At 45.6% G+C, this 19596-nt stretch overlaps 1 protein-coding gene across 8 annotated transcripts in view; it reads right to left on the bottom strand.

The window, feature by feature from the left end:
- The window catches only part of lrp1bb (low density lipoprotein receptor-related protein 1Bb), a 270260-nt gene that overhangs the window by 39052 nt on the left and 211612 nt on the right, over positions 1 to 19596 (bottom strand). For all 8 annotated transcript variants that reach the window (XM_026144139.1, XM_026144138.1, XM_026144140.1 and 5 more), the window contains 22 exons: positions 18388 to 18513; positions 17513 to 17641; positions 17291 to 17410; positions 16564 to 16677; positions 16328 to 16477; positions 15990 to 16112; positions 12481 to 12600; positions 11694 to 11822; positions 11234 to 11356; positions 9868 to 10008; positions 9452 to 9639; positions 8196 to 8379; positions 8032 to 8117; positions 5283 to 5405; positions 3255 to 3436; positions 2739 to 2938; positions 2345 to 2533; positions 2118 to 2266; positions 1849 to 1942; positions 1550 to 1666; positions 1023 to 1142; positions 122 to 241 (listed from right to left, as the gene is read on the bottom strand). In XM_026144139.1, coding sequence (XP_025999924.1) covers positions 122 to 241; positions 1023 to 1142; positions 1550 to 1666; positions 1849 to 1942; positions 2118 to 2266; positions 2345 to 2533; positions 2739 to 2938; positions 3255 to 3436; positions 5283 to 5405; positions 8032 to 8117; positions 8196 to 8379; positions 9452 to 9639; positions 9868 to 10008; positions 11234 to 11356; positions 11694 to 11822; positions 12481 to 12600; positions 15990 to 16112; positions 16328 to 16477; positions 16564 to 16677; positions 17291 to 17410; positions 17513 to 17641; positions 18388 to 18513 — 3027 coding nt within the window. The remainder of the gene's footprint in view (positions 1 to 121; positions 242 to 1022; positions 1143 to 1549; positions 1667 to 1848; positions 1943 to 2117; positions 2267 to 2344; positions 2534 to 2738; positions 2939 to 3254; positions 3437 to 5282; positions 5406 to 8031; positions 8118 to 8195; positions 8380 to 9451; positions 9640 to 9867; positions 10009 to 11233; positions 11357 to 11693; positions 11823 to 12480; positions 12601 to 15989; positions 16113 to 16327; positions 16478 to 16563; positions 16678 to 17290; positions 17411 to 17512; positions 17642 to 18387; positions 18514 to 19596) is intronic.

The following is a 19596-nucleotide window of genomic DNA, read 5'->3' as shown; positions in this document are numbered from 1 at the left end:
TGAAGCTCAGCTCTTACTAACAACGGGGACGGCGTCTTTCTCGCTCGGCCCGAGTTAAAAAACAACTAGAAGCAGCGAGTGAGAGCGAGCGAGGCCGAGTGAAAAACTGCGGTTAACTCACCGCAGTCCGCCTCGTCCGACCCATCTGCACAGTCAGGGTCCTCGTCACAAACCCACAGTTTGGAAATGCAGTGCATGGAGGCTTTGCACTGGAACTGGTCTGGGGAGCAGGTGCTTTCAGCTACGGAGGGAATGAAGTCGTGTGAAAAGGAGAAAGTAATCCAGACATCTTATGATATTATATTTGTAGAAGAAGCTGCAGAAAAGGAAAAAAATGTAGTGCTTCAATAACATCTCCTTCACACACATTTTGAATCTAGCGAGGTAGCAGCCGCCTCTTGTTACAGAGCCTGACATTGTTTCAAACGGCATTTTAATATCAGCGGTGTCACGTTCCTCACAAAAGAGTATTCAAAACCACATCCAATCACGCTGGAAGTCTAAGGCCTGAAAGTAATTAGCTTCACTTTCATTAAGTCTCTCTTTCTCCTCCTGACTGTCTTGCATTTCTCCCCCCTCCACCCCCTCCTGCAATCACATGCAAGACAAATGTGGCAATCTGAAAGAGTTGAATAGGGTATGATATTCTGATGAGTTACATCACTGCAGAGAAAATCTCTTCTTATCCTCTGCGTGATTCAATATCTAATCTCTTTCCACAGAAACAGGTCATAACAAGGGTTGTCTGTGGAATACTTAATGAAGACTATGTAAAGTTAACGGCTTCATATATTCTGTCCAAGCACAGAAACGCACTAACTGCACTGGAAAAAGTGATTTTTTTAATCAGTTAGATTATACCTCTAAACCAGAGACGCCAAAGTCCTTAAACCGTCTTGTTTTTCAGCTTGTTTCTGCAGCGTTAGGACGCTGGTCAAGTGAGGGATGCATGTAAGCTTCCCCCAGTCTAACATCCTGATTAAGCCATTCAAGACAATGAGTCTAAACGTAATGACGCTCACGGCAGTCTGTCTCGTCCTCTCCGTCGCCGCAGTCGTCCTGGCCGTTGCAGCGCAGGTTAAGAGGGATGCACTTCTGTTTGCCCGTGCACTTGAACTGGCCCGACAGGCAGATGTACGTCTCTGAATTAGAGCAAAGAAAGAAGCAAGAAGTCAGTTTCAGACTGAGTGGCAGTAACTCAGCAGACAACAGGTCAGTTTATCAAAACAGCTTTGATTATGAAGCAAAGACTAAAAAAAGAGTGATTTTATTAATGATTACGTCTATAAAACGACACGAGCTGATGGTGACAGTTTGTCAACAATGACAAACACAAACACTGTGAGGCTGAACGCAGCAGAGGCCTGAAAGTGCTGTTAACGAATAACGAGTGATTTATCACAACAGTTTTAGCTCATTTTCTGGTGACCGACTAAACTAATCGCCTGATTAAGTCATTATTTCAGTGCTAATAAGTAGCAGCCAAACACACAAAGGAAACAATGCTGCCAGGTAACGAGCGACACGGGAGCGCCGTTTCCATCCTCACCACAGTTGGCTTCGTCCGTGTTGTCGCCGCAGTCGTTCTCGCCGTCACAGATGAAGGGTGGAAGAGCACAAAGGCCGGTGCCGCACTGAAAACGCCCAGGCTGACATTTGAATTCAGCTGTTGAGGAAACACGGTTCAGTCTATAAACAGTAGCAGCTTAACTGTAGCAGGCTCTGTGACCCGAGTGTCCTTATGGCCAAATCAATGTTGCTATTGCTCAAAGCTCACTAAAATAATGAGGCTGGCTTCCTCTGGTTTAGTGCGGCTCTAAAGCAACCTTGAAACAGCACGGCACTCACGGCAGTCGGCGGGCTCGTCGGAGCCGTCCCCACAGTCGTCCACGGTGTCGCACTTCCACCAGAAAGGGATGCACTCGTCTGTGCCGCAGCGGAACTTTCAAAAGCAAAACACAGAGTTTAAAGTCAGCGCGAACAGTCGGCGCTTCAAAGCAGACGTTTCCTCGGCCCCGAGGTGCACGAGGGAAGCTTACGACGCTCAAGCAATTTGTCTTCAGGGGAAAATCCTGATCAGGACAGAAGGAGGAGGAGGAGGGAAGAGTAACGCTCACCTGACTGGACGTGCAGTTGGAGAGGCAGGTTTTGTTGTCGGCCGCCAAATAAAAATTCGTGGGACAGGCACATTTGTGTTCCCCGCCGGGGGACAGGAGACACAGGTGGCTGCATCCTCCATTCGCAATCTGACACTGGTGCTTGGGAACTACAGAGGAGACAGAAGCACGTGAGCGAGTTCAAACCGGAGGACAGAACGAACACGAGCGCCAGATGGACTTCATACCTTCGGGCTGGCGCAGGGAGTGGTAGACCTTGATGGATTTGATGGCTTGCCAGGAGTTGAGGAGCTCGATCCCTTGAGCGCCGGTTGTCTTGTGAGCACGTCGCAGAGATTTGGACTTCCCGTCAGTCCAGTAGACAAAGTCCTCAAACAAAGTCAGCGCCATTACTCCCTGGATGTGATCGTAGGACACTGGAACGGGACGAATAACCACAGCGGACCTCAATTACACTCTGTCCTACTCTGCATAGCAACCGCGGTGCCGCTAATCCTGTAACAGCTGCACTCATGTAACAGTGTGAATAATGATCACATACCAGTGACAACAATCTCCTCATTTAACTTTCATTGAGAAGATAAGCAGCTGTTCTTTAACCGAGCGACACCTTCGTCTCACCTTTGCGTCTCTGGGCGCCATCCATGGTGGCAAACAGGATGTGGTTGTCGTCGGCCCAGTAGAGCCTCTTGTTGGTGTAATCGATGGTGAGAGCTGTGGGGCTGTAGATCTCTGTGTCAATGATAACCGTCTGCCCTCGGCCGTCCATGCCGATGCGCCCGATGTGAGGAGGATCGCAGCAGTCTACCCAGAAGATGTACCTGGTCAGAAGGAGAGCACGGTTCAAAGAGCTGCTGTCATGAGGCAGCAGCTTCTATTGGCGTGGTAGCGTAGCGCACACGGTGATGAATGACGGCCATAAAAGGGTTTTACAAAGATTCAGATAAAGAATAATCAATAATTACATTCAACGGGAGAACAAAAAAGCGGGTGTGCAAGACACAAATGCATCTTCCAATTTCAACTTAATGTGAGATCATAAAAGAGCCTAACTGAAAACGTGAGAGCGGATCTCTGTGAAGCTGCGACGATCCTTCTAAGCAGGGACGCATTAAAGTGCAGCCACCACATGCTTACCCCGTCTGGGGGTCCAGAGCGAGATCTGTCGGGTTCTTGAGGCCCGAGCTGATCAGCACCGTAGGGTAGAGCCCGTTGGCTTTGGACACTTCCATCGTTTTCTTTTCTGCGTCGCACCAGTACAGATTTTTTCCGATCCAGTCCACGGCTAAGGCACTGGGAACCGCTGTTCTGTGGACTATCTGGGAGCAGAGATTGAGAAGAATTAATTTCGGTGCATAGGTTTGTCTGGCGCATATCTTAGAAGTCATTAACATTTTCTTTCATGGATGAATGTCAAGAAATATATTGGATTTCAGCTGAACTGGCGCGCACTATTGATAGGTCGGTGCTGTCAGATTTAATAGAAATAGAAAGAAGAATTGTGCCACTAAGAAGCCATTTCCTAAATCCCTCACACGCCCTTCCACAATAGGGAGATATTTGCCCTCAGAAAGGCTTCATCCTCCTCTTCTTCAGGACACATTAAACTGTTCTATTGTATTTAACAACTGTACACATCCAGAAGTAAAATTAGTGCTATTGTGGTTAGTAGGACAGATTTGTTTGAGTGTTTGACTGAGAAATGCAGCATCATTAACGGGCAGCAGAATCTGAGTTTAATGAACAAAACAGAAAGTGCATATCTGCAGCTACAGAACACTGATGGGCTTTTAAATGACCTGCACATACATCACTGTATTCATTTCAGAAGGTGATAGAATCTGCAAAATTAGGACATCCAGCAAGTATGATGGCTTTAAAACGTGCTTCCTTTATTATGGCCTTGATGAGTTCACAGCCCGGCTTTGTGTTTGTTCAGAGAACAGTGTACTCGGTGTACTCGGTGTACTCGGTGTACCTAACGGTTGCATATTTAATGGGGCTCGGGGTCCTGGTATCACCTGCTCTGCACCACATCACCTCCCATAGACTCTGTGAAACTAGTGCTTCTTAAGAAAGCCACAGTAGTTGATATAAATCTTCACGGTGTGTGAGCTGTGTGAGGAAAATCATGCCTGATGTTAAACTGCGGCATATCTACAGATGTTTTATTGAGTCAGTACTGCAGTGTGTAACAGGGCGCAACACTGTTAAAAGCAGTTCAGCAGTGATGACTTGCTCTACTTATGCTATAGGAGGTGAATGCAGAGAAATGATCCTTCAACTCTATGCAAACCAACAATTAATGTCACAGCTGCACTTTTCTATTTGCCATCAAATGCATGCATGTGTAAGTGCAGCAGCGTGCAGCAGCAGCAGCTCCAAAATCTGAAATGTTCTAATAAAGCAAAGCAATGCAAACATCTCTGAAAAGCAGAGAAAACCACAGAAAAAGCTTCTGCTCAACAGTCTCGCCCTCCTCGTGTGGCCAACCGTTACTATGAGGACTGGATATCAGTGACTCTTTTAATTAACCTGATGTGAGACGCTCCTGTATCTGTGTCTCAGACACTTTGTCCTCTTGCTAAGCGGTGGCAGTGGCTCAAGCTCACAGAGTGAAAGTAATTGAGCTGAATAAGCCTAATGCCCCACGCAGTTATTTTAATGAGAAGTGGCACGGGGCGCTCAGCGGGTGTTCTGCTTAAATCCCAGTGTCCATTGTGCGGACTTCAATCTCGTGGCCCGCGCGAAACCTCGGCCATGACACAAAAAACTCCATTGTATCATTACGCCCGCTGCATTCATCTAAAAGCCACTGATGATATTCCCATTATCACTAACATGCATTAATTTCTGTTAAACAAACAGGTCATCGAGTGCTGACAGAAAAAGAAAAACGCTGCTAAGGATAAAAAATAACCAGCATCATCTTAGCAGTGATAATGAGCCACTTAAGCAACATGCAATGACTCATCTTACAAATAGAGAAAGGTTGCTGTTGAACTGCAGCTTGATGGCTTAAATGGATCATTGAGAGAGAACTCGGCACAGCAGAAAGAGAGAAAAAGAAGTTAACAAAGGGTTGGAGCAGGTGGAGCAAATGGATGTTTGACAGGGTGCTACGAGGCGCTGCGTGGCACAGTCAGCGCCGGAGGTCCGCGGTACCTTCAGGTCGCTCCCGTTCAGGCGCATCCTGTTGATCTTTCGACCACTCGGCCTGGTTGAGTCCACCCAGTAGATAAATTCTTTCTTGTAATCAAAATCCAGATGGATGATGTTGTAGAGGCCCTGAGAATCACACAAAGACAGGAAATGAGGTTTCGTTTACCGAGAACGGCTCAGCTTGAAATGCTCGATTTCTCCAGCATCGATGTGATTTTACTGTGATATCGATTTATGTTCCCATAGGTTCCAGTACTTTCAACCACACAAAGCTTTGGATAAGTGAGTCGAGACCACGTTGCAGTCTATCAAAACAGAAGATGGAAGTGCTCTCCTCCTCTGTCACGCTCACAGGACCCCTCTGTCAGTCACACAGAGCTGCTCGCCAAACAAGTGCCCCCACCCCGCTGTCTCACACTGTGGGTGCTGAGGAAAGATGTCAGACAATCTGACAGGAGAAACGAGACATCTTCATCAGACCATCAACACCCTCACAGACAGGTGCCAAAGCGTCCTGGGGGGACCTTTCTCACTCTAAACACCAGCTATAGAGATGAAGCCTGCACGCCGCTTTATCAGCGCTTCCACCGCCGCTGCATTTTCCCTCCGTTTCCCTGCAGACGCTGCAGAATCCAGCACTCGTAATGGATTCTTCGAACATGAAATAAAACTTTAAAGATGACTCTTTCATTCTGTTCCACGATTGTTGATGAATTTGAGGGAAAACATAACTGAAAGCGAATGTACAACATGACTGTATAAAACTGCTTAAAACTCGTCTGAGCAAAATTATGTTGCATCAATTTTGCAGCAAATCGAGTATTTTCACAGAGCTCAGAGGTTTAGTGTTAACCACAGACCGTTTGTGAGCTTGAATAGTTTTATGTGTGTTGTGAGAGCAGACTTGCACATAGTTAAACATGTATGGATTATATAATGTCCGATTCTGAATACTGTTTGGTAAATAAGGGGATTTGATATAATGGGGAAATAATCCTGCTGCTTTTCCAGCATAAACATTGTGTAGACACGGAGACATTCATGAAAACTTTTCTTATTTCAGATATATTTAGATTTTCAAAATAAAAATGAGTCTGATTACTTATGAGATAATGCTTCTGGGGTTATTATTAGTCAGTCCAACACAAATGAACATGACGCCACAGGCGAAGCAAAACTAAACACACTGAACATGGAACGACAAGACTTTCAAAATAAAACAGGAAACATGGAGAGACGTAAACTGGGACATGCAAGCTTGACACAAGAGACAGAGAGAGGATGAGGGACACAGAGAAGAGAGACACAAGGGGAACCTACAAAGACAAGGAGACATAGGAGACAGAAACTAGACGAACACTAAACCCAGACCAGGCCCCCTGACTCTCTCTCTGCAGACGTATCTCCTCTGCCAACGACAAAAACTGGTAAATATCTAACTGTAAATATAACAATTTAGTGTTGTTTTACTTCTGCTGTTTAGATTTTAACTCAGGCTCGATGTAGCCTCTTGAATTTTTCTGACAGAGAACAGTGACTCAACCTGAATTAAGCAGGCCTGCCAATAATCCTCCGGGTTGTTCAAATATTGAATAAAGCAGAGCTCCTGTAACCACACAGTGCAAAGAGGGGCAGACCTGTGACAAAAGCCGGCATCTTTCATAGTACAAGAGAGGAACGAACACAATTGCACTATATTAATTAGATTATTCTCTATGCAACACAGTACTATAACATTTATTATACTGTACTATTAATATGATTTATTTCACTATACATGTACAATAACAGGAAATGTTTCTCTGTATTTACATTTAATTATGTTGTTTAGATGTTTTACAAATGATCAGATTTTACACAACACGGATGTAAAAAAACAACATTTTTATAAAATCCGGGTACGTGAGGGTGTGGTGAAGTGAAATCAGGTCAGCTGCCGATAACAGGCTGTGATTAAAGCGAGCCGTGGCTAATGAGAACAGCAGTGCAATCAGCAGAATACAGCGAGTCAAGAGGTTAATAGGAGCGTGACAGCAGACCCTCGGACAGCTGTCAGGTGATTTACAGTGAATCACAGTTAAACATTTGTGATGCTCAACAGTCAGATTTAAGCTTCGCCCGAAGCTGCAGAGATGAGACCTCAGCATGACTGAAATAGTGTTTCCTCCGGTCCCCTGGGCGATTTCTCTCATCGCCAATCAGAACTACCAACTGTCCTCTGCCTTTATGGGAGGTTGGAAGGTCAAGGTGGACACCAAATACCGAGAAAATAAGTTAGAGAGGTTTGTGCATCATGTGTAGGTTTGATGCTAAAGTTCAGAGAATAAAGTTTCACCTGTGCACAAACTCAATCTGGTTCAACCAGGTGACACAAAAGTGTTCAGAATAAATCATCAAACTGTGTTAACGCACATATTAGATCATTAAACGTTACCATCTTAGTGTCATTGCAGCTGTAGAACATTACACAGCAGCAGACAGTTTCAATCTTATTATGTAAAATAATGCACGATGGGGCAACAGCGTTACAGGGTCATTAGGGTGCAACCCCTGGACAGCACAGACTGATTAAAGGCAAACAAAGCACCAAAAATTATTTCTATTGTGTTACTATGGACTTCTCTCTGTAAAGGTATCAGTCCAACAGGGTTAGCGGACATTCAAGCACAAAAAAGAACAGGATGATTATCTGTAGCCTGCCTCTAATATCTAATGATCCTCTATCCAAGAGTAACATGCACGTATCACTTACCTGTTTCAGGATGGTGTAATTTGAGCCATCCACACTCAATTTGCGGATCTCGTGGTGGTCTGCCATAATGAGAAAGGGCTCTTCAGCTAAAATGAGGAACATGCATCGTTAGAGGGCTTCTGCACGCTGAGCAAACCTGAGAAACTTAAAAAAATCTGACTTACCTGACAGAGCCTTGCACGTGTTAGGATTACGCTCCAAGGCTTCGTAGCCATCCACACACAGGCATTTGTAGGAGCCGTACGTGTTTATGCAGCGCTGGCTGCAAGGAAGCGTCGTGGAGCACTCGTCAACATCCACACAAGTCCTGCCATCGTCCTTCAGATAGAAACCAGGCCAGCATTTACACTGATCACAAAAGCAGAAACAAAGAGTTTTGATCATGAGCGCAGGAAACAAAAAGCCTCAGTCGAGCTGTCGCGACGCTTCCTCTGCTGCAGTCAGACAAATTATTAACATGTTAACTTGTGTCAGAGAGACAGCTTTGTTATTAAAGCAACATCAAAGCAATTTTAGAGCAGCTGGCAGTAACAAACCATGTATCTCTGGGCCTCAGTGTAATGCAGGTCAGCAAAAAGCACCCAAACCAAGCACCAAACAGAAGTTGGCATCTAAGCCATGATTTAGACGTACTGTTCCTCAGCTTAAAAACTGCACTCCAGTGACCGAGGACCCCACAAAATAACTGAAAGTGCTTGAATCAGCTGCTCTGGAGCCGCTGCAAATCCCTTTCTTATCCAAAGTTATAACCTTGAGGGCCTTTCTGCTGATCTTCCTGTTCAGGCCACAAATGGATGAGCTAAGGGTCCGCATCGACGTGCAGCTCTGCCCCTGCTGCGATCAGGAGATGCTTCCTGTGCTTCCAGCCTCTTTGTAAACCACCATCACGAGGAAGAGCAGGAGAAGAAAATTCAGAGAGGAAGCGATAAAACCGCCGCAGAACGACAACGGGCAAAGGCACCAAAACACTCCGGGGGTGTGGCCTTGAACTTTGACCCCCGCACCATTGCCAGGTACCGTAGAACCGCAGAGTGCAGTGAGGGAGCAGGTGTTGGCAAATCATTAAGCTCACCTTACAGTTTTCAAGGTTATTCAAAAAGTGAGAGGCAGCGTGTGCTGTATATACTCCCACCCATCTTTATCTGTGTAATGAAGTGCAAAGTTAGCCTTGATTTATTATCGGCCATTAATCATTCAGGTCCACCACTGCTAATATCAGCTCCATATTTCACCTGCTGCTGAATTGGAATTTATGCAAGTGCTTAAAATGTAGGTCACAGTGTTTGGCACCTTATAGCGTGACTCATGGTTCCAGATGCAGATGAAACCCTGAGACTCATTTTTAGGCTGCTTTGCATGAATTGCAAACTGATTTTGGTTTGCTGGTCTTTATCATCGGTGATGCCCACTGGACACTTACCTTATAGCCTACAGGAAGGTCCTGGCAGTCCTGCGTACACCCGCTGACTCTGCGGTTCAAGCATTCGTTCACATTGCAGTTCCTCTCGTCCGATCGGTCCCCGCAGTCGTCTTTGCCATCGCAAAGGTTCCCCTGGGAAATGCAGCGTCCGTTGGAACACATGAAGAAGGAGCCATTGCACAAGCTTCCTGAAAAGAGCAAGACATGGGTGTGAAGGCAGAGCGCCCTGCAATTCCTCCGTGAAGGCGAGGAATGACTTGAACCTGGGATCCTGGGAGATTAATCCCTTTAAGTAAATCTCTCCGGGATGCAGCGCCGTTTTTGTTTGCAGCATATATACGCACCAGCTTCCTGGGTGATTGGTGCTGCTGATGGCACTGACGAGAGTCCAGCTGAGAGCCAAACAGCAGTCTTACCTGCAGCCAGACATTTAAGGTTCAGAGGCAGTTCGTCAGAGTGGTCGGGACAGTCCGCGTAGCCATCGCACTCCCACTGAGAGCTGAGAAGACAGCGCCCGTCCCCACAGCGAAATTCCTCTGACCCACAGGAACGATAGACTGAAGAAAGAGAAAGACAGCCGCTCTCTTACTGCAGGTGGCAGCGACATCGTTTCAGATTAGGGCGCATCTTTAGCTGAATCCAAATCAGTTCTGTCAAATCAAGCTGCAAAAGCGAGATTTCCACGACTATGGTTCATAATGTCATTAGCATGGTGATCTGGAGGCGTAATGGCATTCAGCTGCGTTGGCCAACATCTCTACACTAAATGCACACGTTTCATCAGCCGGTAATCATAAACCACGGCTGCCACAGAGAACCCCCCCTCTGCGAGACAAACAGTCAAAGCTGCAGCGAAGCTAATAAACACAGAACGTCGTGCACGTGTTTGAAAGCAGCCCAACATACAAGGACAGGATGTGATTCACAGGCCGACGCTGACTTTCTGCTCGCTGCCTTTGGGCCTTTTTTAAACTTCCTGCTACTTTACATTAATAAGATGGTCACTCAGACGCCTTGCTGAAATACAGTAAGTGGTTTGGTGATGATAAACAGTGCAGTGTAGTTACAAGTATCACATCAACACAACTGCTGCATTACAAAAGAATCAATTCAGTTTTATGTACGTAGCACCAAACGACACCAAGTGTAGGTTTCCTGCGAATGGAGCCGTAGCTTAAATAGACAACAGTCCTCGATGTAGTTTCTTTAAAGTCCAAACAGGTCCACAGCAACAGAACTCCAAATTATGCAAACGTAAAGCTCAATTCAAAATGGATGAAGAGAGATTTCGAGGTCAAAAAACTACGTGGCTCCACTGTCCCCCAACTTCCTGTTTCTGCCGCACTATCAAAATAAAAGCATGCATTTCAAATTAAACTGCATGTAGGCTCCTACACCAAGAGTCGCCTCAAGTTGCTTCATCCTGGAAAGACCCTGCTGTAATCTTACAGAGTCTGAGCTGGCCCCGCCCCTTCCTGAGCCTGAGGAGTTTTTCCTTCCCACTGTCGCCAAAGTGCTGCTCATAGGGGGTCATTTGATTGTTGGGTTTTTCTCTGTATGTGTTATTGTAGGGTCGACCTTAGAATATAAAGCACCTTGAGGCGACTGTTGTTGTGATTTGATGCTGTATAAATGAAACTATTAATATTTATTCTTTTACATTATTCATATAACACATTTAATGTATAAAATACTGTTATGGAACTTGCCTGGTGCAGCTTTCAGCACGAGCACCGTGATAGTGAATATAAGAAAAATGAAAAACAAGATAAATCTACTTGCCACATTCCACCGACTCATCAGATCCGTCTCCACAGTCGTTATCGTGGTCACAGACGAATCGCTGGGGGATGCACGCTTTGTTGCGGCAGCGAAACGAGCTGTCATCGCATGTGTTGTTGGGTGCTGATGCATTAAAAGAAATTAGTTAAATTGCAAATCTGTGGATAAACACTGTAAAACCAAACATGCAGCACTCTGAGCAGATGACATCACGTCTGGGGCTAATCAAACGTCTGAATGCAGATAAAACAGGCTGAAACTGAACAATCCTAATCTATTAACCACTGCTTCACATGTTTGCTCTGAACATAAATGTTACGCAGAGATTAGCAGTGGGCGTTTGGTTGGTGGGTTCTTTAATTTGCTGTGGGACAAAATAAGTTGCAACAAAATGACAGCGTGCAAACACGCGTCGACTTGAAGCTTCGTTCTTTGAAAGAATTAGTTCTGAAGAATTTACCACAGCCAGCAGCGGAAAGTTCGTCACTCCCATCAGGACAGTCTCTCTCCCCGTCACACAGCCAGCGTTTTGGAACACAGGCATAAGAGCCGGGGCAGCTGAACAGCCCCGGAGCACACGTCACCGTGCCTGAGAGCAAAACACAGACGCACTTTTAAAAGAGTGCATCCAATCAGAAGCGGACATCTTAGGTTTAGTTTGGATGTTACCTTGGAAACGCTTTCAACTGATACTCAGTTCTGACCCCAGTAAACTCGACCCATCGCTGTGCAGAAACAACATCCTGACTGTGCTTTGGTGCATAAATGATGCACGTCAGCAATGAGACAAAGGTAAATACAGTCGTTCAATTAGCCGCGTACAGCTGAATGCAGATCTTGCTTTGGACAGTAATTGTAAGTGAGGAGCCTGTGGACCGTTTCTTCCTTGACACTCCATTACAACCAAATTATACAACCGGTGCTCACAGCAATTCCTGTCTCTTTATTGCGGTAGTATTCGTTTCATTTTATTGTAAAATTCATTACATACACATCTCATTTGCCCATTGAAATAGTTATGTCTCCGGGGCCTCAGTGATGAAAAATCTATTTGCCTCAGTGCTCGCTCGAATTATCAGAAACGCCCGCAGTCTCATTTGTTGCCTCATTAAGATTGTTTCATTCTCTACATTCATTTCCAGCTCGGCTACAGGACCACGTGAAGCCACGGCGCTGTAATGCGATCCGGCGAATGTGACCTTTTATAGCAACATCAGACTTTGCACGACAGCTGAAAGGGCACTAACCACAGATCTGCACGCTCTCATCCAGGCCGTCCTCACAGTCGTTCTCGCCGTCGCACAGCCACTGCTTGGCAATGCACTTGTTCTTGGAGCAGGCGAACTGGTTCCACAAGCAGGATGAGTCTGCAGAGGGCAGTGGACGAGGAATTTCAGTGCCATAAATCACACAAAGTGAGGAGGAAACAACAACAAATGTGCCATAGCCTACAGAGGGAGCAGAGCATTTTTAATCAAAACTCAGAAAGTGGGCTGACTCCTACTTGCCCCTTGGCTTGCTTGTTTTTCTCTTTAGCTTTTCAGCTCAGCAGCACACATACGTGCACATAGCTGCCACACCGCCCTTTGCAAACAGCACTTTTCCCAAAGGAATGATGGATTGTAGTTACAAGGCAATAAAATCACTTGAATATTGATTCAAATCATTTTTGCTCTTCGTGAAACGATACTGGAGTGGGACCGGAAACCAAGGATGCATTCTGCTGATTACCGTGTGCAGAAGGAAGAATTTGTGTCACTGAGGCACCTCGTTTCCCCGGCGAGATGTTCTGTGGTCTCATTCTCTCTGATGTCAGGCCCAGCAAAGTCTGCCAGAGCTTTGATAAGATACTGGGAGGAGGATACGGGATGCGCGCACCAGGTCAGACCGCAGCACGAGCAAATATGGATACGACTGAGGGTGGGGGGTGTCTCTTCCTTTCTGTCAGACTTTGCACTAACTTTATGTGTTCTGATACCACGATGGAAGATAAGGACGAGATAAACATTAAACAGCTAAATCTGGAAACCACGATTATCCAGACTTTCCGTGTGCGATACCAAATTTGCACTTCAAATGCAAACAGCTGCTTCCTGTGTATGACAGAACAGCAGGTCTACAGCACGATAATCGTATCAAAGAAAGTCTTTCATGTCTCATTCTCAATAGTGTTTTGCACAGTGGAAAAGTGCACTGTGAATCGTGACGAGACAAACGAGTGTTTGGTCTAATCAGCCGTGGAATTTCACATTTCTGAAACGTAATAACGTTTTCCTCAAAGCACATTCCCGGTGCAGTTAGATTATCAGTGGATGGGGCTTTTTATATGATAATTAACTCAGAGGGATGGGAATATTGTCTATTTGTCCGGGAAAAGCTATTCAGAACTTCTCAAAGAATTCTGGCGTAATTCATATCAGCTCTGACAGAAGCACATTCGAAGCACGGGGACGTTATCGTTTCACACAAAACCACATTTCCAGTTAAAGGAATGGAAATGGTGTTGTGTGTTATGCATCTGCTACAACGTTCGCAGGCAATTTACAAAATAAATCTGATAACTCGGAAATGCATTAAACTTGAAAATTGCACTGAACTCCCTCTTCTATTGTTTGTGGCTGAAGTCCTCGGTAATTACACAGGAAGAAAGGCCACATTTGTGTTATCGCAGAGAAATGCTTTCAAAGACATGCACTTAAGTCCTTTGCTCGCATTTTATTTGTGTTTGTCTTAATTATGTAAGCTGCTGCCGAGCTGCTCGTTTAAAAATAAATCGCTGAGGCTGTACTCTGAATGACACGTGGATGCTAAATGCTAACTGTGTAGCTACTTTTGGCATCATGATCTCAGTTTAGCATGTCAGCATGCTAACATGAAGCTGTTTGGTTCTGCAAAGGTCATGTGTCACAGGAAGTAGAAGTTTGACAGTTCCTGAAATATTCATCAGTGACCTGTTTGTGGAGTGATTACAAAGATCAAGGAATCATAGAAGTCACAGGATGCCTTTCATCAGTCGCAGAAACAGCTGAATTAGATGCTAATGTTCAACGATGTGATGCTGATGCTCTGATGTGCAGAGCTGGAGTAACTGCAGAGGATGCAGCTGATCAGCTGCTGAAGCTAGGACAGGAAGAGAGGTGACGATGAGCAGAGGTGGCTTCATGCTGAGAAAGAGCTCCTCAGATGTGAGGTTTGATTTGAGCGTGCTGATGGAGACGTTTAGAGGAGGTCAGAGCTTCACTCTGTCTCTCAGAGAAAGCAGATGATTGGCTGAGGTGTGCAGTAGGAGCAGAGGTGGGTAGAATAAGAAAGTAGAATTTTCTGTACTTTCCTGGAGTATTTTTAAACACTAGTATCTGTACTTCAGACAGGCTGTACTTTTGCCACCTTTGAGTAGGCGCGACAGATGGGTACAAGGTGGGGGTGGGATACAGGATGACTGCCTTCTTGTTTGCAGTGATGACGGAGAAGCGGAGTCTCTCGTGTTTACAGGTGACACTGTGATTTTTAGAGCAGGTGGAGGAATCCCTGCAGAGGGTAGCAATGAAAGCCAGTAGAAACAAAACAGAGTACTCGTGTGGACGAGGGGAGACGGGAGGAGAACATGTAAGGAGCCTGGAGGTGGGCGTCACAACTGGAGGGGATCAGGCGCGACACGAGCAGAGATGAGGGAGAGAGGATGAAGATGGAGCTGCCAAGCAAGAGGAAACGAGGAGGTTTGTGGAGATGCAGATGGTTGGTGCGACAGAGGAGGATGCTGGGAGGAGAAGTAGCTGACGCGGACCTGTGAGTGTGAAAGTGCTCGTTTACCTCACAGAGAAGGCAGAGCTGAGCACAGCCGACTGCTTAGCGACTCCGCCCACAGGCCACGCAGCCTGAGACAATGCAATGAACTGACAGCGCCAATCAAGTCAGCAACGGTTTCCACCCTGCGTGTGTGTGCGCATAACTTCATCAGGTCCAATTACCTACGACGCCGCGAACCACCACCCGCATTAAAGCACCCGGCTCGTTTTTCCCTGACGCCAGAAGCACTGACATGTGAACGGACGTGTGTACAAGCTTCTCATTTTGTGGGCAAATTACGTTAATCCATACCACGACTTAACTACGGTCCTCCTGTTTAATTGGAGAGATCTCGAGTTTGCATTAAGTTCTGAACACATTAGCATGCACGAAAGCAGAAGAATAAACGCTCTCGCAGCCTCTGGTGAGGGAAGCAGAGGAGTGGCATTGTACTGTGTAATCCTTTCATATGTCACCGCTTTCCAGTGAACCCATATTTCCATCTTCAGTGTAACCGCTTCAGTGAGTGATGGCTCATTAATTAATTGTTACACTGGAAGGGCTGTATATTATAATTCAAAGAGAGCAGGGGAAAATGGTGCGTCTACCACCGCCTCGCTCTGAATTCAGGGTCAGAATTAGACTTTCAAACAAGCAGCAACACCCACTTGAGAAATCTCAAACGCACAATCAGGCTAAGCAAAACAAAGTGAGAAGGAATTGCCTCATGGCGCGATAAACAATCATCTCTTGTCTTTCTGCCTCCTATTTATATATTTAACGTGATATTTGTTGCAGGCCTGGATCTATTTAAATGACAAAAACATTACAACAAACAGCTTCTAGTTAATAGAAAATAAATATCCTTGCAAGCGCTGACAGCGTTGTGTGCGGGAATAAAATACCTCATCTGTTATTTCAGTTTATTCTGGGGAAGCTCTTCTGAGAGGGCGAAGATTTGTTGGCCTACCGCATTGGAATTCATCTGCTCCGTCTTCACAGTCCTTTTGGCCGTCGCACAGCCACACGCTGGAAATGCAGTTCCCGCTTGGACACGCAAAGTGTCCCTCCTCACACTTCTGCCCATGGGAAACTGGCACAAGCAACAAAACCAAGTCAGTGCGCTGGGCTTTAGCAGCGATTGAGATCATTATCTTTCCTAAGCTCTCTCTGGAGCTCTCATTCCTCTGTCATAATCGTCTCTGAAAACGAGATCTGTCTTAAGTCTTTTCTAATTGATGCCGGCTTCCTCGATCTGCCTGCGAACGAAGAGGCAAAATGTGTGTCTTTGTGCGTGCCTGCGCTCACCCTGGCAGTTGGTCTCGTCAGCGTAGTCGCCGCAATCATTGGCGCCATCGCAGATCCACGAGGCGTGGATGCACAGCGAGGTGGAGTTGCAGCTGATGAAATCTTTTTCTTTCACTCCCAGCTTGTAAAAGTGAGAGCAGTCGGTGTGGTCTGAATACAAAACACAGAAGCACAACTCGTCACAATGCCACTGCTGTGTGTGTCTGTGTGTGCTTTAACTGCGATGGAGGACTTACTGCAGTTTTTCTCGTCCGAGGCGTCGGCGCAGTCAATGACCTGGTTGCACCACGCTGAGCTGGGCACACAGCTCCCGTCTTTACACGACGACTCTGATGAGCCGCACGTGACATCTACGGTAGAAGATCAGCATTTCAAAGAGAGACGGGAACAAAAGCAGCACTCGTGCAGCTCGGAGCAATACTTGGACTCATCTGTGCAGGTGGAGTGCTAACAGCTACCTGAATGCCATGACCTTGTGTGCGCTTCAGTTTTCTTCCCATGTCCATTTCATTTTTCTGCATCATCAATCTGCCATTTTCTGCTATTTTGATTATGTAAAAAAGTTTTTGTTTCATGTCCCATGAAAAGAAAACGCTGATGAAGGTACAACATGTAGTCAGGTAAACTCAGCTCTGTTATAAAGCTGCTACTGTCTGCTCAGGCAGCTTGATATAAACACCTCAGTATGTTTCTGCCTTTAAACTAAATACTCACATTAAATAAAATCACTGCGCTCTGTTGGAATAAAGAAAACACCGTACAGGCTCCCAGAATCAACTTTTGGGGTAAGATTCTTTGAATTTTTGCACTCGCTATGATCTCGTGGCTCATTGGAGAGCAAAGGCTCAGCACAGCATGGGGTCCAGCGTGAAACACTGACAGAAGCAGTAGTGTAACTGGGTTCTGCCTTCACGGATGGATAGGAGGATGGATGGCCCAGCAGATCACAGGGCTGTAACTTACTGCTACACAATGCTTCGTCGGAGTTATCCCCGCAGTCATCGATCCCGTCGCAGAAGCGGTTGGTGGCCACGCACCGCTGGTTGTAGCAGGGCCGAAAACCCTTCCGGCAGCTCCGGTTGTCTAAACAAATAGAATTGCATGTATGTGTTAAACTCCAGTATGGTGACATTTAGCTCTTATAAGAACTCCAGACCAAGCTAACGTGCTTTTTGAGGCTCTTACCACAGTACTGCATCTTCTCATCTGATTTATCTTTGCAGTGGGCAATTCCATCACAGGTCAGCTGGAAGTCGATGCATTCTCCATTCCCACACTCATACTCAGTGTAGATGTTGCAGGAGGAATTCTCTGCTGCAAAGGAAGAGTGTGGAAATATTATTGCACAACTGTGTTCCAGCATGGAGCGACATTTACATTCGGTCAGTATGAAAACGCTGCGTTCAATAACACACTTTCAGTCGGCCGGCTGCGAATTGTGGAGAATATCATGATGCTGCACTGATGGTCGATTTGGTGTACAGCGCCATAACATGAAATGCCAACATTTGTCGTGATTTTCTCCAGGCATGAATTAAAATTCCAGCAACTTTCACAGACTTTGATCAGCCGTCCTCTGAACTGCTACTTGCAGCTTTGCAAGTCAAAAATGCCAAACTTCCTCCTAATGAGTCAGACTGGAGTGTGGGTAAGAAGCCTGCCATCGTCTGCCATGACATCCAAGCGATCGTCCAGCTCCGAGTCACTTGCCACGTTCAAGCTGGCCAAACTTTCCTCGTTTGAACAGCTCCACCCACCATATGGTCTACCATCACTGCATTTCATATTCAAGCAGCAATGTCACATTAGCCTCGTGACTCGACGTTATACGTGGAAAACAACCTGCTCCTCTCGACTTTTCTGATACTCAAATATTGTGCACGGCAACATGCAGTAGCTCATGCTGAACCTCTGCACGTGCTGTAAAAGCACAGCTGTTTGATTGTGTGTAGTTATGTAGCGAGGACGGAGTTCAAAAATGTCAGTTTATGTAAAGAGACGGGCAGAGGCCGGGTTACACCGAGCTCGTAAATGTAGGCAAAGTAATCCTGATGACTTACACACACATCTGTTGTCGTCTAAAAGCACACGCTCTCCACGGCAAGTGCAATTGACCCTCCCGTACGGGGTCAGCAGGCAAAGGTCGCCGCAGCCTCCGTTCATGTGTCTGCATGGGGACAGCTGACCTTCAATAAGAATCAAACAGAAGCAAGTCCGGCTTTTAAAGCAGTCACAGTGATGTTGTTTTAAAACACAATCCTAAAGTCGAGTGGCTTACCTTCAGCAGACTTCGCACTGACATCAGCAACAACATGACTTATTTCAAAACGGCTTCCAGAGCAGCTTCTTTCCCCTGTACTGTCTGAAGGTCTCTATCAATATCTATACCAGATGTTATCATCATGTTGCTTAGCAGCTGCCTAACAATATGGCTGACAGCATTTATGCAGCATTTCAGAATTACCCACAACATCTTATAAAGGCATGCATGTTTTATCTAATGACAACATCTATGTTATATCAGAAAACTTCAACTTTGGATGACTTTGCATATTATGACACATCATCTGGTTGCTTGGCAACTACCTAGCAATGGGATGAAAGCACCTTTTTGCTAATTATTTGGTATCTAATTTATATAAACAAAAAGTTAATTATTCATGACATATTATAACATCCTTGTGTTGAGCAGCAACCACATAGTGATGCTAGGTTGCTAATATTTATAGATTTTTTTCGCATATATACACATACAGCTTAAAACATACTTAAAAAAGGAACAACCTGCCTGATGCTGTAGCATGCAGCAGGAATTACAACGTGTTGTTCGCAGGATTTTGTCCAAAATAAGTCAAGAATGAAAATGTTACTTTGTGAGTCCGAGGTCCTGGCACTGAATATTCCAGAGTTAAGTGTAATTATAACTAAGTGGAAGCGATTGGGAACAACAGCAGCTTAGACTGGCCTGCACAGAGTCCTGACCTCAACCTGACAGGACGTCAGACGTGGCCTTCTCGTCCGACATCAGGGTTTGAGATCACAAATGTGCTTCTTAATTGTTAAAGAATTCCCATAAACACTCCTAAACCTTATGGAAAGCTTTCCCAGAAGAACTGAAAAACTCTTATAGCTGCAAAGGTTCATAATAAATCATATTAAACTGTGTGGATTAAGGATGGCGTGTCGAGCTCGTGTGACGGCAGACGAGCCGTTACTTCTGTCAGTACAGTGTGTGTGCGTGACTGGACATCATCCTGCTGTGAGTACGT

This window comes from Astatotilapia calliptera, chromosome 16, assembly GCF_900246225.1.
Source record: "Astatotilapia calliptera chromosome 16, fAstCal1.2, whole genome shotgun sequence".
In the NCBI taxonomy this organism is placed as follows: Eukaryota; Metazoa; Chordata; class Actinopteri; order Cichliformes; family Cichlidae; genus Astatotilapia; species Astatotilapia calliptera.
This window is presented reverse-complemented; position numbering and strand designations above follow the sequence as displayed.